At 30.7% G+C, this 15077-nt stretch overlaps 1 protein-coding gene across 1 annotated transcript in view; it reads left to right on the top strand.

The window, feature by feature from the left end:
- LOC106470573 (plexin-B-like) overlaps positions 1 to 15077 on the top strand; it is a 194275-nt gene that overhangs the window by 151104 nt on the left and 28094 nt on the right. The window contains exons 7-14 of the mRNA XM_022402275.1: positions 1817 to 1913; positions 3708 to 3816; positions 7187 to 7315; positions 9184 to 9276; positions 10480 to 10564; positions 11172 to 11344; positions 11920 to 12065; positions 13729 to 13831. Of these exons, the coding sequence (XP_022257983.1) occupies positions 1817 to 1913; positions 3708 to 3816; positions 7187 to 7315; positions 9184 to 9276; positions 10480 to 10564; positions 11172 to 11344; positions 11920 to 12065; positions 13729 to 13831 (935 nt within the window). The remainder of the gene's footprint in view (positions 1 to 1816; positions 1914 to 3707; positions 3817 to 7186; positions 7316 to 9183; positions 9277 to 10479; positions 10565 to 11171; positions 11345 to 11919; positions 12066 to 13728; positions 13832 to 15077) is intronic.

The raw sequence follows: 15077 nt of genomic DNA, 5'->3' as shown, positions 1-15077 counted from the left end.
ATATAGAGACAGATAATTGAGTCAAGTGAGCGGTAGTGACCGTAAGTAAACTGCGTGAATCGTTATGAATTATAGCGTGTGGTTAAGTTAAAGTGACTGTGGAAATTCAGTGTATTCCAAAGTTGTATTGAGAAAGAATAAACTAGTTTTATTTAAAAAATGACTCGTATCGCTGAAGTTCTTCGGAAATAATTTTTACGGGAAATTAACATACAAGCAGATACGCAACAATATTTTAGTCGTATTTATTGCATGTAAAAAGCTTTCAAGAAACCAGTATAGTTTTTTCACGTTATGATTAATGGCGTGACCACCATTGATTGTGTATATGTTACTGTACAGAGGTATCACAAAACGCACTGGTTTGAGTTCGAGTTCCATCTTGTTTTCAGCTTATTATTTAAACTGTATATAGCCTTGTATCTTCATGTATTTGTTTAGTAACATACTAAACATTCAGTAGCCTGAAAAGAACGTGTACACGGAGCTAATTTTGTAGAACAAACGTAAACACTGACATTGTAGTGAAGACGCGATAGTTTTTGTTTTTGTTTTTTTCATATCAATTTCTATAATTCGAGTACTGAGTAGCGAGAGATTATCCGTTTTTTTATTTGACCAGTAAAGGCTAATTGGACCATGAGGATGATAAATGGTCTGATAGGAACACAATTTTGTGGATTTCAGATATTTAAATAGACTCGGACAATGATAATACTTGATTCTCGGCAAAAACTGACTTCAGAATTCTAAAACGCGTATCGGAAAATCTTCAGCTTATTTTATCTCGGGCTCGGGTCTAAAGAATGTTTAAATGCTGTAGTTTTCTAGTCTAAACAGGAATTATTAGTTTTGAAGCTTTGAACATAAACACGGGAAAATAACTCAGCATACGCTCTATAAAGGTTTGTAATTATAATTGATGAAAAGTGGTGAGTGGCTGATCGGAGTGTACTTTGATAACAGAGCACCCAAGGCATTTCTCTCGTGATTCTACCTACGCTTTCTTTCGATGTAATAAAAAACGATGTATTTTCACGAATGACTGCGGAATAGTTTTCTGTATTAGCCTAAAGAGAACGTGAAACCTGATAAATATTAGTGGCTTGAGTGAGGATGTTTTAATTGTGTGAAGTCAAACGTTGTCTGTGTTATTTGTTAATTTTAAAAGCCATGGCATACCTATCCAAGTGATGTATAACGACTATTGTAAGTTATAAATTGATGTTATTAAACTTGTTAATGAAGTAATATATTTTCTACATTCTGTTATATTGTTAATCACGTGTTTTTGTTCTCAACCTCCAAAACTGCATACTGTACAAAGCAGGCGAAGGCTAAAACTCTATCGGTCTTGGTCTGCTAAAACTAAGCACACAGATGAGCTATCGAGTTTCCTTGGTTTGAACCCCATGTTTAGGGTTATAAGCCCTCAAGCTTACCGCTGAGCCGTCAGAAGAGGGGCGTTGATCACGTGAGAGATATCATCAGGATTAGGGAAAAAATGACAGCAACTCTGCCGCACTCTATATCGCACGTAAACTTGAATTAAATCTGCCATCTTAAAGACCACATGATAGATTATATCAAATATGCTGCATTGTGATATTTACAACTATGTTGTTGCATTATTACTTGAAATGTTAATCAATCTGCTATCTTGTGAATTACACGAAACGTTTTTAGCAAATCTGCTGTCTTGTAGATAGTGGGAGAAATTTCATTAAATGCGTGTTGTAGATCATTGTATGTCTGTATATTCATTACATCTGTTTTATACATCACGTAATATGTTTTATTATGTGCTGTCTTGTAGATCACGTGATAGTAAATCTTGCAGTTCGATCAAGTGAAACTGACACTGATTTTATCAGCCGACCATTTGCCTTTTACGACTGTGGAGTACATAAGACGTACGTATAAAAGGTTTTGTCAGTTCAAATAATTTGTGAAACCTGGATGCAAATTGATAGTATTTAACATCTATATTATATGTATACATTTTCTTTGAATAATTTTATAAAATCAAGTTTGAAGAGACCTGGGATGCATAAGTTTAAACCAAAGTTATACGAAGTTTTGAAGAATGAATACCAACTTTGTGATTCAAAAATGTGTAACAGAAATTGTAATGACAAGTCTTAAATCTTAAACTTTGAAAGCTTGGAGAAATGATATTTGTTGAAGTGGTAGTTTAAATTATTTTTAAATCTATGATCTATAGTAAACCTGTAATAATTTTGAAATGTTGAGATTTTTTTTAGAATTTGATAGGAAAAAAGTTTAAAATTTTCGTTTATATTTTGATCGTTTCTTCCAGAAAAAAGAAAATTTCACAATGTCATTGGAGGGTTTTTTTTGGCTCTGTTTTATACATGTGCGTACTCTTCTGTTGGAGAGAATCCAGATTTAAAAAAAAATTGTACTACAGATTACACACAGGAATCCCTTGTTCGGGCCTATAGTTTGCGCTTTCTGAAGAAATAGAACGGATTCAAATGTGAAATGATGCCTTAGTTTTTAAGAACTTCGCAGTTAACAAATATATATATATACCAATAAAATATTTTATTTCTCTAAGCAAACCAGTTTACAAGCAAGAAATCTACACAGAACTCCACTTCTCACCACATTTCATCCATTATTCCGAAAATTTCACCATATTAGTTCATTAAGTTGCGTTCATAATTTACGAATCCAGTTTTGTACAGTTTCTTCAAGAAAATAATTTCTTCTTTTGCCTGGAAATCTTGTCCACATAGACCGTTTATAGAGTGTAAAAAGATGGGAAGTCACAATATGCCAAGTCTGGGACTAAAGGGCGGGATGAGAAAAATCATCTTGACTTTCTCATCTGTAGTAATTTAAAAATGTTTTGAGCCTATTGGTAATAGGTAATGTCCAAGGAAATATCTTCCATTATGATTCCGTTATACACTTATCATTTAATGTTATTGGGTGGAATGTACTCAAGGGGTACAACACTCATTCTGTAACTTATTCGGTAAGAACTTCGTTAGAGCGTTTTATTCAAAACCGACATCACCCGCAGTTGCCATTTTGTAATTATGTTGCATACCACGTATCCTGGATACACAAAGCGCAAAATTCTGTTAACAGTGGATGGATTTTGGCCTATTAACATAATTCGCCATGCGCGTGGAAAAGAAAATCTCGTTTCCTAAACTAAGATTACTGAAGTTTTCGTGAGATATTCTGTTTTTTTGTTTTTGTTTTTTGTAATTGAGTAGTAACAATAACCATGATAATTTTTGTAAACAAACAAGGCAGACATCCAATAATTACTCTGAGTTAGTTTCTCAAGTTTTTGATTCATATATACATTACTGAAAGTACTTATGAAAATAGTGAAGAAAGTGGGTACAAAATACAATTATTATAGGATTGCTTCACCTCCATTTTATGAAAACAAACTGCTCCAAATTACTATCACGCGTTAATAGATTACACTGTAATTCACCGTCATCCAACCAATCTTTTGTATTTTGTGTAATAATGCATTGTACTAATAATAAATTGACCATTTAGTTGGAGTTACTCATTGTTTCTATGTGTATCACCTGTGCGTTCCCAATACTATACGTCTTTCACAGAAGTCATAAACATGTCTCTCTCAGCACTTAAATATTTCCCTCACTTGTACTTGTTATATTTATATCTGTAAAAAATATTTGATTTGTTATTAGGTGTAAAGCTTGTGTAACGAGTTCGTGGGCTTGTAGCTGGTGTGTACATCAGAACATGTGTACGTATAATGTATCGATTTGCTCAAGAAGAGTTATTGTTGGTGAAAGTGTAAGTTTTGTTATTCTTTCCAAAATAATTTAACAATATGATGATAAAACAACCTGTGCATTAGAGAAACTTATATAGATTTAAGTTCCGAGATTTGACTGCTACACTATGTTAATTTATAACTTAGCTTATTTTCCACTTAGTCATAGTCATTATCAAAGAATCGCATATATCAACTGATATTTCAAGACTTAAGTTTTCCAATTTATGTTATTCGAAAAATATAAATCAAAGTTCAAGTGTTTAAGAAAACCAAAAAACTATTATTTTTTACATGTGATTTATATATTCAATAATTTCCCTCCCCATTCCAACAAACATCATACAAATTTATTTAGAATACTGTATAAACTAGTGACCAAATTTCGTGTTATACAGGAATTAACAGTCTGTAACATAAGGTTTTTAATGCTCATTTTATAATAGTTCCGAATCTTAGTTACTAATTACAAGCACAATCTTTACTTTATTCAAATAAATAAAGCTCTTTCACATTTTAGATAACTGGCAATAAATTCACAGAAGAGGAAATATGACCTCTTCCTTACCCCTTCTGACCATGAAAAATACTGCTACATATATGACACCAGTTACCACAGAAATATGTGAAAAACACAATTGAAAATATAAACAATATTTTTTATAGAACCATCTATATCGTAAATGACAGACATCAAAGTTATAATGAGTGGTTGTGCTATGTTCTAATAGCAGTACTTTCTCCTACAAGTTAAAAAATGTGATATTTGTATTTTAATCTAACGTTACCTACAAGTTCGTCTTTCTGCATTTGCGGGCCCTCCAAACGTGTGGCTCGTCATTATTTTTATAATTCTGTAATGCATACGTAATAGAGCAACTAATTTCATACCTTTTCTGCTGCTAGGTAACTTAAGCACAGGATGGCGATAAATTGCTACAGCAGTTTATCTGAATCACATTTTTGCTGCAAAATAATCCAGTGGTGTTTCTTGCAAAATAATAATAATAATAAAGAAAGCAGAAGGTTGAGTATGTTGTAGTAAAACGATTTTTAATACACAAATCAGCAAGTTACTGACATCCACATCCAATATAAAGTCACGGTAGAACGTCGTATATATATCAGAAGCACATTTTGACATTGTATGACCTTTCGTAGGAAGTGTATTGCCACACAAAAAAAAAGTTGATCGCTTTTGCGAAGGGTATATAATAGTCCTTTCCGATTTATTCAGATCGGGGATTTACAATTTCCAAGACGAAGATACCCTTTGTACTTAGTGACATTGGAAAACAAAGGAATGTGGATCAACTTAGAGTACCAGGATCATCGAGAGAGAGACCTGCAATAAGTATGGTAAAGTAAAGTATGGTACGGCGTCGTGTAATTGGAGGGAATCCACGAACACAAACGTTAATGGCAAATGATGTCCACGTGTCCCCAAGCAACATTACCCAACATAATGTCAAAAGTATCTCGGCCTGGAAAAGCAAAATAAGTCGTATATACCTCAGCTGCTTTCACAACATAACCTTTCAACTGTTTCGTCCTTTGCAGCTGGAGTATGAAAGAGGTATTCATGCTATTTCATACAAAGATATATTGGTCAAATCGACGGACACAACTTCTATGAATTCCTGAGCAATAAGACTATTGGAATGGGTCATAAGAAACTGTCATCCTTGTATACGTGATTGGTTATGGAATACAAGCAGGGAGGAGTGGTGTGCTTTGGACTTGACAACCTTACAATGAAGTATTGTTCTGTGGAAACTAGGATTCAGGGTTATTTGTCAAAATGATGGTCCTCAGATAGAGCATGACTAGAGGTGGTGAAATAGACTGTAATGATGTGGTGAGGCTCAAATCATTTTAGTATAATGTACTCAACCTCTGTAGTGAAGTAAATTATATTTCTATTAAAATTATTTGTTATGTAGCATCAGGCAAGCTCCATAATTATTTTCTATTGTAAAAGCAGCAGTGTTTGAAAAAAAAACAAGATAAAACATTCATGTTTTAATATTTATTTTGGAAATTTATTGGGGAGTTATGTCTATAGTATGAATATTCTGATGTGATTGGATTACTTTGCAAAAAATGCAGTCTTCATGATTCCATGATACTTTACATCATTAATTTTTCTATATTTATAGTATAATCATAAATGTAATATCCAATATTTTGGTACCTTTGACAACTAGAAAAACTGACTTTATTACTGAGTGATTACATTTTATAGAAATGCTGACGAATGTGATGAGTCCATCAGGCACAACTATGATCTTAGTTAATTTCAATATTTTTCCTTTATTAGTTCATCATTAAAATATTTTGACAAATGTTTTGATATATGTGACATTATGGTGTTGTTCATTAAAAAACAAAATTATTTTATATATCTGTACATTTGCTTTAACAATGCAAAGTCTATAAAATGTCAATTTGTATCTTACATATTATGGTATTTTACATACTGTTAGAATAGTATTCTGTGGAAAAATAACACACAGGTTAGCTGCAGATGTTTTGTTTTTTAAATCTGAAATGCTATTTATTACACCCCTGATTTTGAGCTGCAATAGACAAATTAAGAGGAATCTGGATAAAAAAGTTGCAGTTAACCTGTTTTGATAAAAATCCTTAAGTCTATTGATTTTCCAATATTTCATAGGCTTTCATCAATTACACACTAAACAATAGACATGGTTGATAAAATTCACACAAAAACCATTTTAATTTTGCATAATGATTCAGGCCTAGACACTACATCAGGAAGTATCTTTTATGTACAAAACATTATGGATTTTATGTGATGTTTTCTACATTATCTATTATTTCTCCGTAGAATGCTATATAATTATAACATTTTGAATACTCATACAGCTTTTTCTTGTTATTTGAATCCTAGTCTTTTTATCTTTCACCAAAGTTTCATATTGCAGCAACTTAGAGACTATTATAAATAATTTCCGGTTAGAAACAGTTTTGTTTGTTTTTTATTGTTTTCCATTTTAATTTTCTGTTTTAAGGTTTAACCAAGTTTTTCACTCAGTAAAAACAATTGTTAAACACTTTACCTAGTTCATATACATGTTCATGCCTTTTCTGCTGTAAGTAAACTTCTAATGCCTGAATTTCCATTATTTTATTTTAATGGAAAGTTTGCCTTGTTAGGAAGAGGATAAGAATCTATAGTATAAATGTTGGTAGGAATGCCATAGTTTAAGGAAGAAAGACAAGTCAACCCTGGGTTTGTCCTGATAAAACAGTGATTGTAAACAAATATGCCAAGTGTTTTCTAACATATCTATAAATGGACTAGAATTTCATTTTTTATGAATGGGTTTATGGGGATATAGTTATCTTTTTTTTTCTTTTCTTTAGAACCCTGCCAATTCTCTTATTAAAGGACGGCAACATTGTCCTAGCTTTAATTTAAATGAGAAGATTTTCCTTCCTAATGGAGTGAGAAAGGAAATAGTTATAGAAGTCAAAAATTTACTCATTCCACTTGTAAGTATATCTAATCTGAAGAACACAAGAGTTTGCTATCTCTAACCTGTAAAATGGTGTTTAGCTACCGTTAGATTATACTTTATATTCTGTTAGCCAAATTTCCTAATGATTTGATTATTTGTCAGAATTCTGAAAACAATTGTGATGTTTTAATGTATAAAACGCAAATTGTTTTCACTCCAAATGTAACTATAGTTCTTTATAGGCAGACTAATGATCTAAACATTTATTTTTATTTTACTTTTTTAAATCTAAAATAATAACCAAACTAATCCCTTTAAAACCTTTGCAGTTTTTATTAAAGTATAAACTAAGTTTCTCGAAGTATACTGAAACTAGACCAAAACATAAATACTAAAAAAAAAACAAAAAAACAATGCAATAAACACGGTCTTGTAGATTTAAAATAAAGTACAGAAGTATAAATTTCATCTTGCTATTTATCTGTAATCCTGTGTTTATTGTAGTAATCTTTAGATACATATACCTATTTATTAGTTTTGGTCTGCTTAATTTTTTAACAAGCCTTCTTTATGTTCATTTGATTTTTCTTTCTTATCTGAAATGGTGAACAATTACTCTTTGTTGGATATACAAGACTGTTTAGTATAAGGGTTAATATTTAGTTCATTTAGTGATCCAATATTTAATAATTATTTAGTTTTTATATCTAGAGTGTTAAAGTTAATTATTTTATAGGCAATAGTTGTGATGGGTTTCATTACATAACTCGGTAAGAGCAGTACATTGAGTGTGTAGTTCAATTGTTGATGTCATCTTTCTTGAGACCTCCAAGTTTTTCTTGCTACATCATAGCATCTCCTAGTTTACAGAAAGTTCTAGACCTCAGTTGGACAACTTGCATATATAGGTGACCAAGTGAGTGTAAGTCAAGTAAAGTTCAGTCAAAAAAATTAGTTAGTGAAAGAAAACATGAAGTTAGCTGCCATGTGAGTAATTAGTTTTAAAGGAGTGATTTCTATAGTGTGTTTCACAGCCATATTGTAACAACAGAGATAAGGAAAATATTTTTTCTTGTCAATTGAGTTCTAAAGTAAATGAACAGCCTGTGTGGACTTTTGACAAAGAAAGGAGATAATTATTTAAAGGTCTGGATACAACTGTGGTAACCCACAGGGTAACTTAAGTGTATTTATTGCAGATTGTATAGTAAGAAACAGAATAGAGAAAAATAATTTGTCTTGTCAATTGAATTCTAAAGTAATTGAATCACCCTGTGATATCCTGTAATGTAAAGAATTTTTGCAAATACGTTAGACTTGTTTTGAATATATTATTTTAAAACAAGTGGATTGTGTGCTGTCCATTTATTGTTTGAATATATCATCAACAAATCACAGACACCTACTGTAAAAGAATCCCAACCCATATTCAAAACCCTAACACTCTTTTATTTACAGTGTAAAGTATAAAAATTAAGAAAAATGAATTTACTTGGAAGTCATAGAAGATTTTTTTTCTTGCATGAATGATATGTAAGGAAAAATATATTGGTTAACTCTCATTTAAGTTAACTTTTTTTTACTTTTTCTCAAATATTTTTAGTTATGTTGACAATTTATTATACTGTTTCTACAGTATTTCATCTCAAGTATTTCTCATACTGTTAATTCCAAATATCAAGTGTTTGTCATAAAAGTTATATCTTGTTCATTTTGTCCTGTACACTTACAAATAATATGGCACTTATTTGACCTTTTAGTTATGAAGTTATTTTTGACAACTGGTTAATAAATTTTATATGTAAAATAATGTGTTCTAGTTAAGAGGGACTTAACAAAATTGCCACTGTTTATTGAAGCTGACCTATGTGATAGTTATGGCCTTTCTTTCTTCTTACATAGGATGGTTTTCAGTGCATTATAGAAATTGAAGGGGCTAAAGAAAGAGTTTTTGCTAGAGTAAGAGACAGTAGAGTCATCTGTTCTGAAAACATTGTAAGTTAATGAAGTCTAATGTGAACTTTTGTAAATTCAGAGAGTCAAGTTTTAAATAATGGAGGAATTACATAAACTAGTTCATATAATAGCCAAACCAAGACATCGTAAGAGTATTTTGATTGATAAGTCAGAAATGTTTAGTATGAATTAGTTGAGCTACAGTAAATAACAGTATAGAAGTTATACTTTTACCTGTACAATCCTGTTTATTGATTAGATCTGAGCATTTGTATTCTTATATCATTCATTTGCAGCTGTTTTTAAAAAAAATCCAGGTATCAAAATAAAAATATCTTTATGAAATAATTACTTTTAAGTAATAGTATCTGAAAATCTAATAAAATTAAATAATACTTTTTCAAAGTTTTTCAAGTTAAGAATGAGTGTTTTACTAACTTCATTCATTGCTACATTAAAATAATTATACAGGCTTTACACCTTTAAAACTTAAAGCTAATAAAAATTAAGCCAATAAAAATTGAAACACAGCTTAGATAAAAGATGTTTGTTTTGAATTTTGTGCAAAGCTACGTGAGGGCTATCTGCGCTAGCCATCCCTAATTTAGCAGTGTAAGACTAGAGGGAAGGCAGCTAGTCATCACCACCTACCGCCGACTCTTGAGCTACTCTTTTACCAACGAATAGTGGGATTGACCGTCACATTATAACACACACACACACACACACACACACACACCGCGGCTGAAAGAGCGAGCATGTTTGGATTCAAACCCATGGCTCTCAGATTGCGAGTCGAGCACCCTAACCACCTGGCCATGCTGGGCCTTTAGATACAGTAAAAACTTTTAACAAATTCAAACAAAAAAGAAAGTGAAAATAAAAGCAAATAAGTTAAGAAATTTAAAAAAATATAATTTAGGCAGGATATCTTTATTCGACGTGGATCAAATAACAAAGTTAAAAATACTTTAATAAATATTGTCAAATGCAATTGGATAAAATGAGTATTTTTATTTTCAGAGCAGTAACAGTACTTAAGATAACTTGTGTGTGTATATATACATATCAAATGGTATAAACCGTTGATCTGTAAAATGTATAAGAGAGGTTGTATCAATTTCAAGTTAATACAATAGACTCCAACAAGGACAAAGAGCTACAAGTTATATTATGTGATCTGTTTTGAGTATTGTATTGATAATTGACACAAGTGGTCTAAGGTTTAGTTTTATCTTCTAGTACACCTATCAAACAGATGTTGGAGAAGTGCAAGCTGTCTTGACAGTTGTGTGGAATGAAGATACTTTTATCGACAGGACTAATAGTAAGGCCTTTATCTTGTTTTCCATTCTGCTCATTTTATTAAGTAAAAAAGTTACAAAAAACAAAGTTTTATATATTATGTTAAATACTAGAATCAATAAGGTTCTGTATTGTATTGAAATTTAAAGGAAGATGTGATATGCAAAGTAGAGAATTGTTGCTATGGAGATATTCACTGGGGCATTTTAAGCTCTATTGTGAAATGGTATACCAGAAAAACTACTTTTGTTTCACAGCCTTTAATATTGTTTATTTACATATTTAAACAATTATAGTTCAATATGTAGCATTTGAACACTAACAGGTCTAAACATCACAATAGTACAGAAAAACAAATATTTAAAATTTATTACATATACATCACACTGTCAAGTTTTGGTGCAATAACATCTTTCTGTTTCTTGAATAGATACCATTTTGAATGGATCAGTGCTGTCGTCTAGTGGATATAATCTTAACTTATTCCTTGCTGAGAAATACATAATATGCAGGAACTAAAATAGATGTGTGTGTGTGTGTGTATGAAGATATAGAGAAAACAATGTTATAGAAATATTATCAGAGAGAAAGATGTACTTTTAATTTATGGATTTTTTTACTTTTTCTAGTAACCCTGTATAAATGTCACCTTTTGGGTAGTCATGGTGGTCGAGCAGACTGTTCATTGTGTTTGACCAGAAGCGAAAAGTATCATTGTGCCTGGTGTGGAAGTAATTGCGGTTACAGTGAGTCATGTACAGAACCCATTCTTAGCTCCTGCCCTCAGCCTCGCATTGATTGGGTGTGTAATGCTTTTCTATAAGAGAAGAATTACAGAATGAATTTAAATATGAATATGTAATCATATAAGCTTACAACTACTTCTTAAATAATTGTTTTCAATATGTGTAAGTATAAATATATTTACGCACATGCAAACAAGAAATGTACAGAACATATATTTCAACAAGTTCTTTCATAATATCATATCTTCCTGACAACCAGAATGTGTGCAATTTGTACATCATACAATAAAGTTAACCATTGAAGCTATCATCTCTAATATGCTTTCCAAGTGAAATCACATCACATTTTCTATAGAAGATTTTGTCACAGGTTGACATTTGCATTTTTAACAAATTAAGACAAATGCAATCAAATGTCCCAGACAAAAATCCTTTACGAAACATATTTCCATGTTGATAAATTTTTAAAATCTATTTTCCTTTATACCAATCTTGAAGAAGCATTAAACCTTTGTAAAATAACATAAATCTTTATGTTACTATCTCATCATTATTCAACTTTGCTATAAGGTTTTATAAAGAAAATGTGATAGTTTGCTGTTTGTTTTGAATGTATAATTTTTTTTTTAAGATTCATCCTTTGAGTGGACCAATTGAAGGGGGGACTCTGGTTGCCATTGAAGGTTCCAATCTTGGGTCTAGTGAGGAAGAAATTAAACATAAAATCATGATTGGTGGAATACACTGTATTCCTGAGGAATATAGTATTTCTGTGAGGTGATCATTTTTTTGTTTCCTTTGGATGTTATAAGATAAAATTTCACTAAGAAATCTGGAAGTTGAAAAATATAAACTATTTAGGTAGGTTGAAGTACAGACAAATAATTGAGCCAATGATTAAACAGATAGGTTTATTAAACCATTGACTTATTTTTCTTAACCAAAAAGGTTTTAAAAGATGTTTATGGTTTTTTGTAGTAATCATTGTCATTTATGATTGAAATGCGGGTTTTTTAATAATAAAAAAAAAAGACCTTGATTTGAGAAATAAATATTACCTCCAACATTTATAACTTGGGTACGAAAATAATGAGTAGACAGTAAAAATAGTATATTATATGAAAAAATACCCATTTATGACTTTCTACTGTAATATACAAATAATATTTCAAATTATGTATCCTCACTGTTGCAACATTTCAAAAAACCTTCAATTGTAACATATAAATTTGGTTTATATAAATCTGTATACAATATTAGAATAGTTCAATAACAGTATTCATCATTTAAATAAATTGTAACGTAGAATAAAAACCCATTTATTTTGTAGTTACTGAATGTCATAGAAAATACTTAAGATTGTCTGATAGTTATCTTTGTTCATTTTTTGTTGTTGTTGTAAACTAACCTCATTTATATTAATAATGCACTTATGTTTGTTATACCTTTTTCTTAATATATATATATATATATATATATGACACTCCATATTGATATGATACCTACTGTCATTATGCCAGTTATGACAATGCTATTAATACCTTCAATTATGACTTAGATGTAATGAACTTTCATAGGTATGGCATTTAACAAAATCCCATAACATAAACATCTAGTAAAAGATTTGTGTAATAATATGCTATCATGAAAATTGAATCTCATTTGCAAGTTCTTTAATATGAGCCTGGACCCATTATGTGATACAATCTAAATTTGAAAATGGTGGTTAACTTCAAAATTCATACTTTAGTGAACTTGTTTTTTCACACCAGTTAAGGGACTGTTAGACAATATCATGTAAAAAACATAGTATTTTGATTCCATTGCTTTCTTCTGATGTTTCTAATTTACAAAATCATATTTTTACTTCTCAAATAAAGTGCAGTTTTAAAAAATTTGAATATTAAATGTTTCTCCCTGCTTTGGTTTATAAATGGTTTATCACAAGAAAATAAACTTATTTCTAAGTAAATATATATTTAAGTCTCATTTGATTTAACTAGAAAATTTGCAGAATTAAAATTTAATTAGCATATGAGAATGATATATAAACCAATGTCTTTAAAACAATTTTGTAGGTGTATGTAATAAAAATGTCTACAAAGGACAATATAATAAAATAGTAGAAAAATATTATCAAATATAATTTCCTTTTTACTTTTTGTTTATAACTCATATTTTCTTTTAATGTGAATTACAAAAATTGTGATTCTTTATTGATTTATTTGGTTTATTTGTTTGTGTGTTCCATTATTAATGAAACATTTTATGCACATTACTTCCATCATACACCATAAAGTATTTTTTTTTAATGAGTGAATTTGGTAAATGCATAAAGCATTCAATCTTCTGTAGTGGGGAGGAGGGTAAACGTTTTCAATAAATATTCACATATTTTATAAAAAAAATAAAGTTTTACATTATTTATTTCTATTTCTAGAGTGGTGTGTAGGACAGGGTCAAGTCTAGCTCCAATGGAAGCTATTGTCATGGTAGGAAATGAAGCTGGAGTAACTAAAGCACAAGAAATGTTTTATTATAAGGTAAATAAATCTTAGAACTTTATATGTTCTATATAATATGAGCATAGCAGGATATGTCTATTTTAATTTTTTAAAGTCAAGTAGATAATTCTATTTAAGATATAAATTACTGAAAACATTTAGTAACTTACATCTTATTTTTTAATGTGATAAAAAATAAACCATCCACTTAAATGTTTATTCTGTATCATGGACATTTGGTACCTTAACATCTTGAAGTGTAATCTGTAATTGGTGAAAAAAAAATGCTTAGTTATGAAACATTATTTATAATAATTAACATAATGTTGCGTCAGCGAGGTCACGTGACTAGTATCACACCACCTGTTTCTAGAAATATCCTGTTCCTTCAAGAATGCCCTAGCATTTACTAGATATACTAGTCTTGTATATATAAAACGTTCACAACGTGACGGAGGAACAGAGGTAATGAGTAATTGAACTGCAGTCAGAGAGAATATTGTTAAGCACGTGAGAAGTTTGTTGAGAATTATAGCGTTTGTTAAACAGTGCCTGTTGAAGTTGAGTGTATCATAAAGTTGTATTCGGAAAGAATAAACCAGTTTTATTTAACAAAGGACTTGTGTCGCTAAAGTTTCGTCGGAACGAATTTACGGAAAATCAATTAACGAATGGAGACGTAACAAATTGGTGTCATAAGTGGGATAAAAAAAAAATGGAAACGAGAAGCGTCAAATCAAACTACAGCCTAGCAGATTTAATGGCAGCAATACAAGAACAGCAAAAGAAACAAGAAGAACAAGAAGAGAAATTACAACAGTTGTTAGAGGAAAAAGAAAAGAAACAAGAAGAACGAGAAAAGAAACAAGAAGAGAGATTACAACAGTTGGTGGAGGAAAAGAAAAGAAACAAGAAGAGAGGCAAAAGCAGTTACAAAAAACCTGCAACAGTGGCAGCTCGAACAGCAAAATAAACAAGAAGATAAATTACAGCAGTTGTTGGAGGAGAAAGAACATAAACAAGAAGAGAGACTACAGCAGTGGCAACTGGAACAAGAAAGGAAACAGGAAGAAAGTCAGCAGCAACTACAGGAAAGTCAACAACAGTGGCAAGAAGTACAAATGGAAAACATTAGTAAATTTAAAAGTGAATTAGATACATTAAAAGACGATTTATTGTCTTTTACACAAGGAGGATGCATTAACCATCGCCTTAATCAGCCCCAGACAATGGCAAGTCCCTTCCAGACCCCGCAGCTAAACCCTAGTGCAGACATCTTCAGTCC

Source organism: Limulus polyphemus, unplaced genomic scaffold, assembly GCF_000517525.1.
Source record: "Limulus polyphemus unplaced genomic scaffold, Limulus_polyphemus-2.1.2 Scaffold4, whole genome shotgun sequence".
Classification (NCBI taxonomy): Eukaryota; Metazoa; Arthropoda; class Merostomata; order Xiphosura; family Limulidae; genus Limulus; species Limulus polyphemus.
This window is presented reverse-complemented; position numbering and strand designations above follow the sequence as displayed.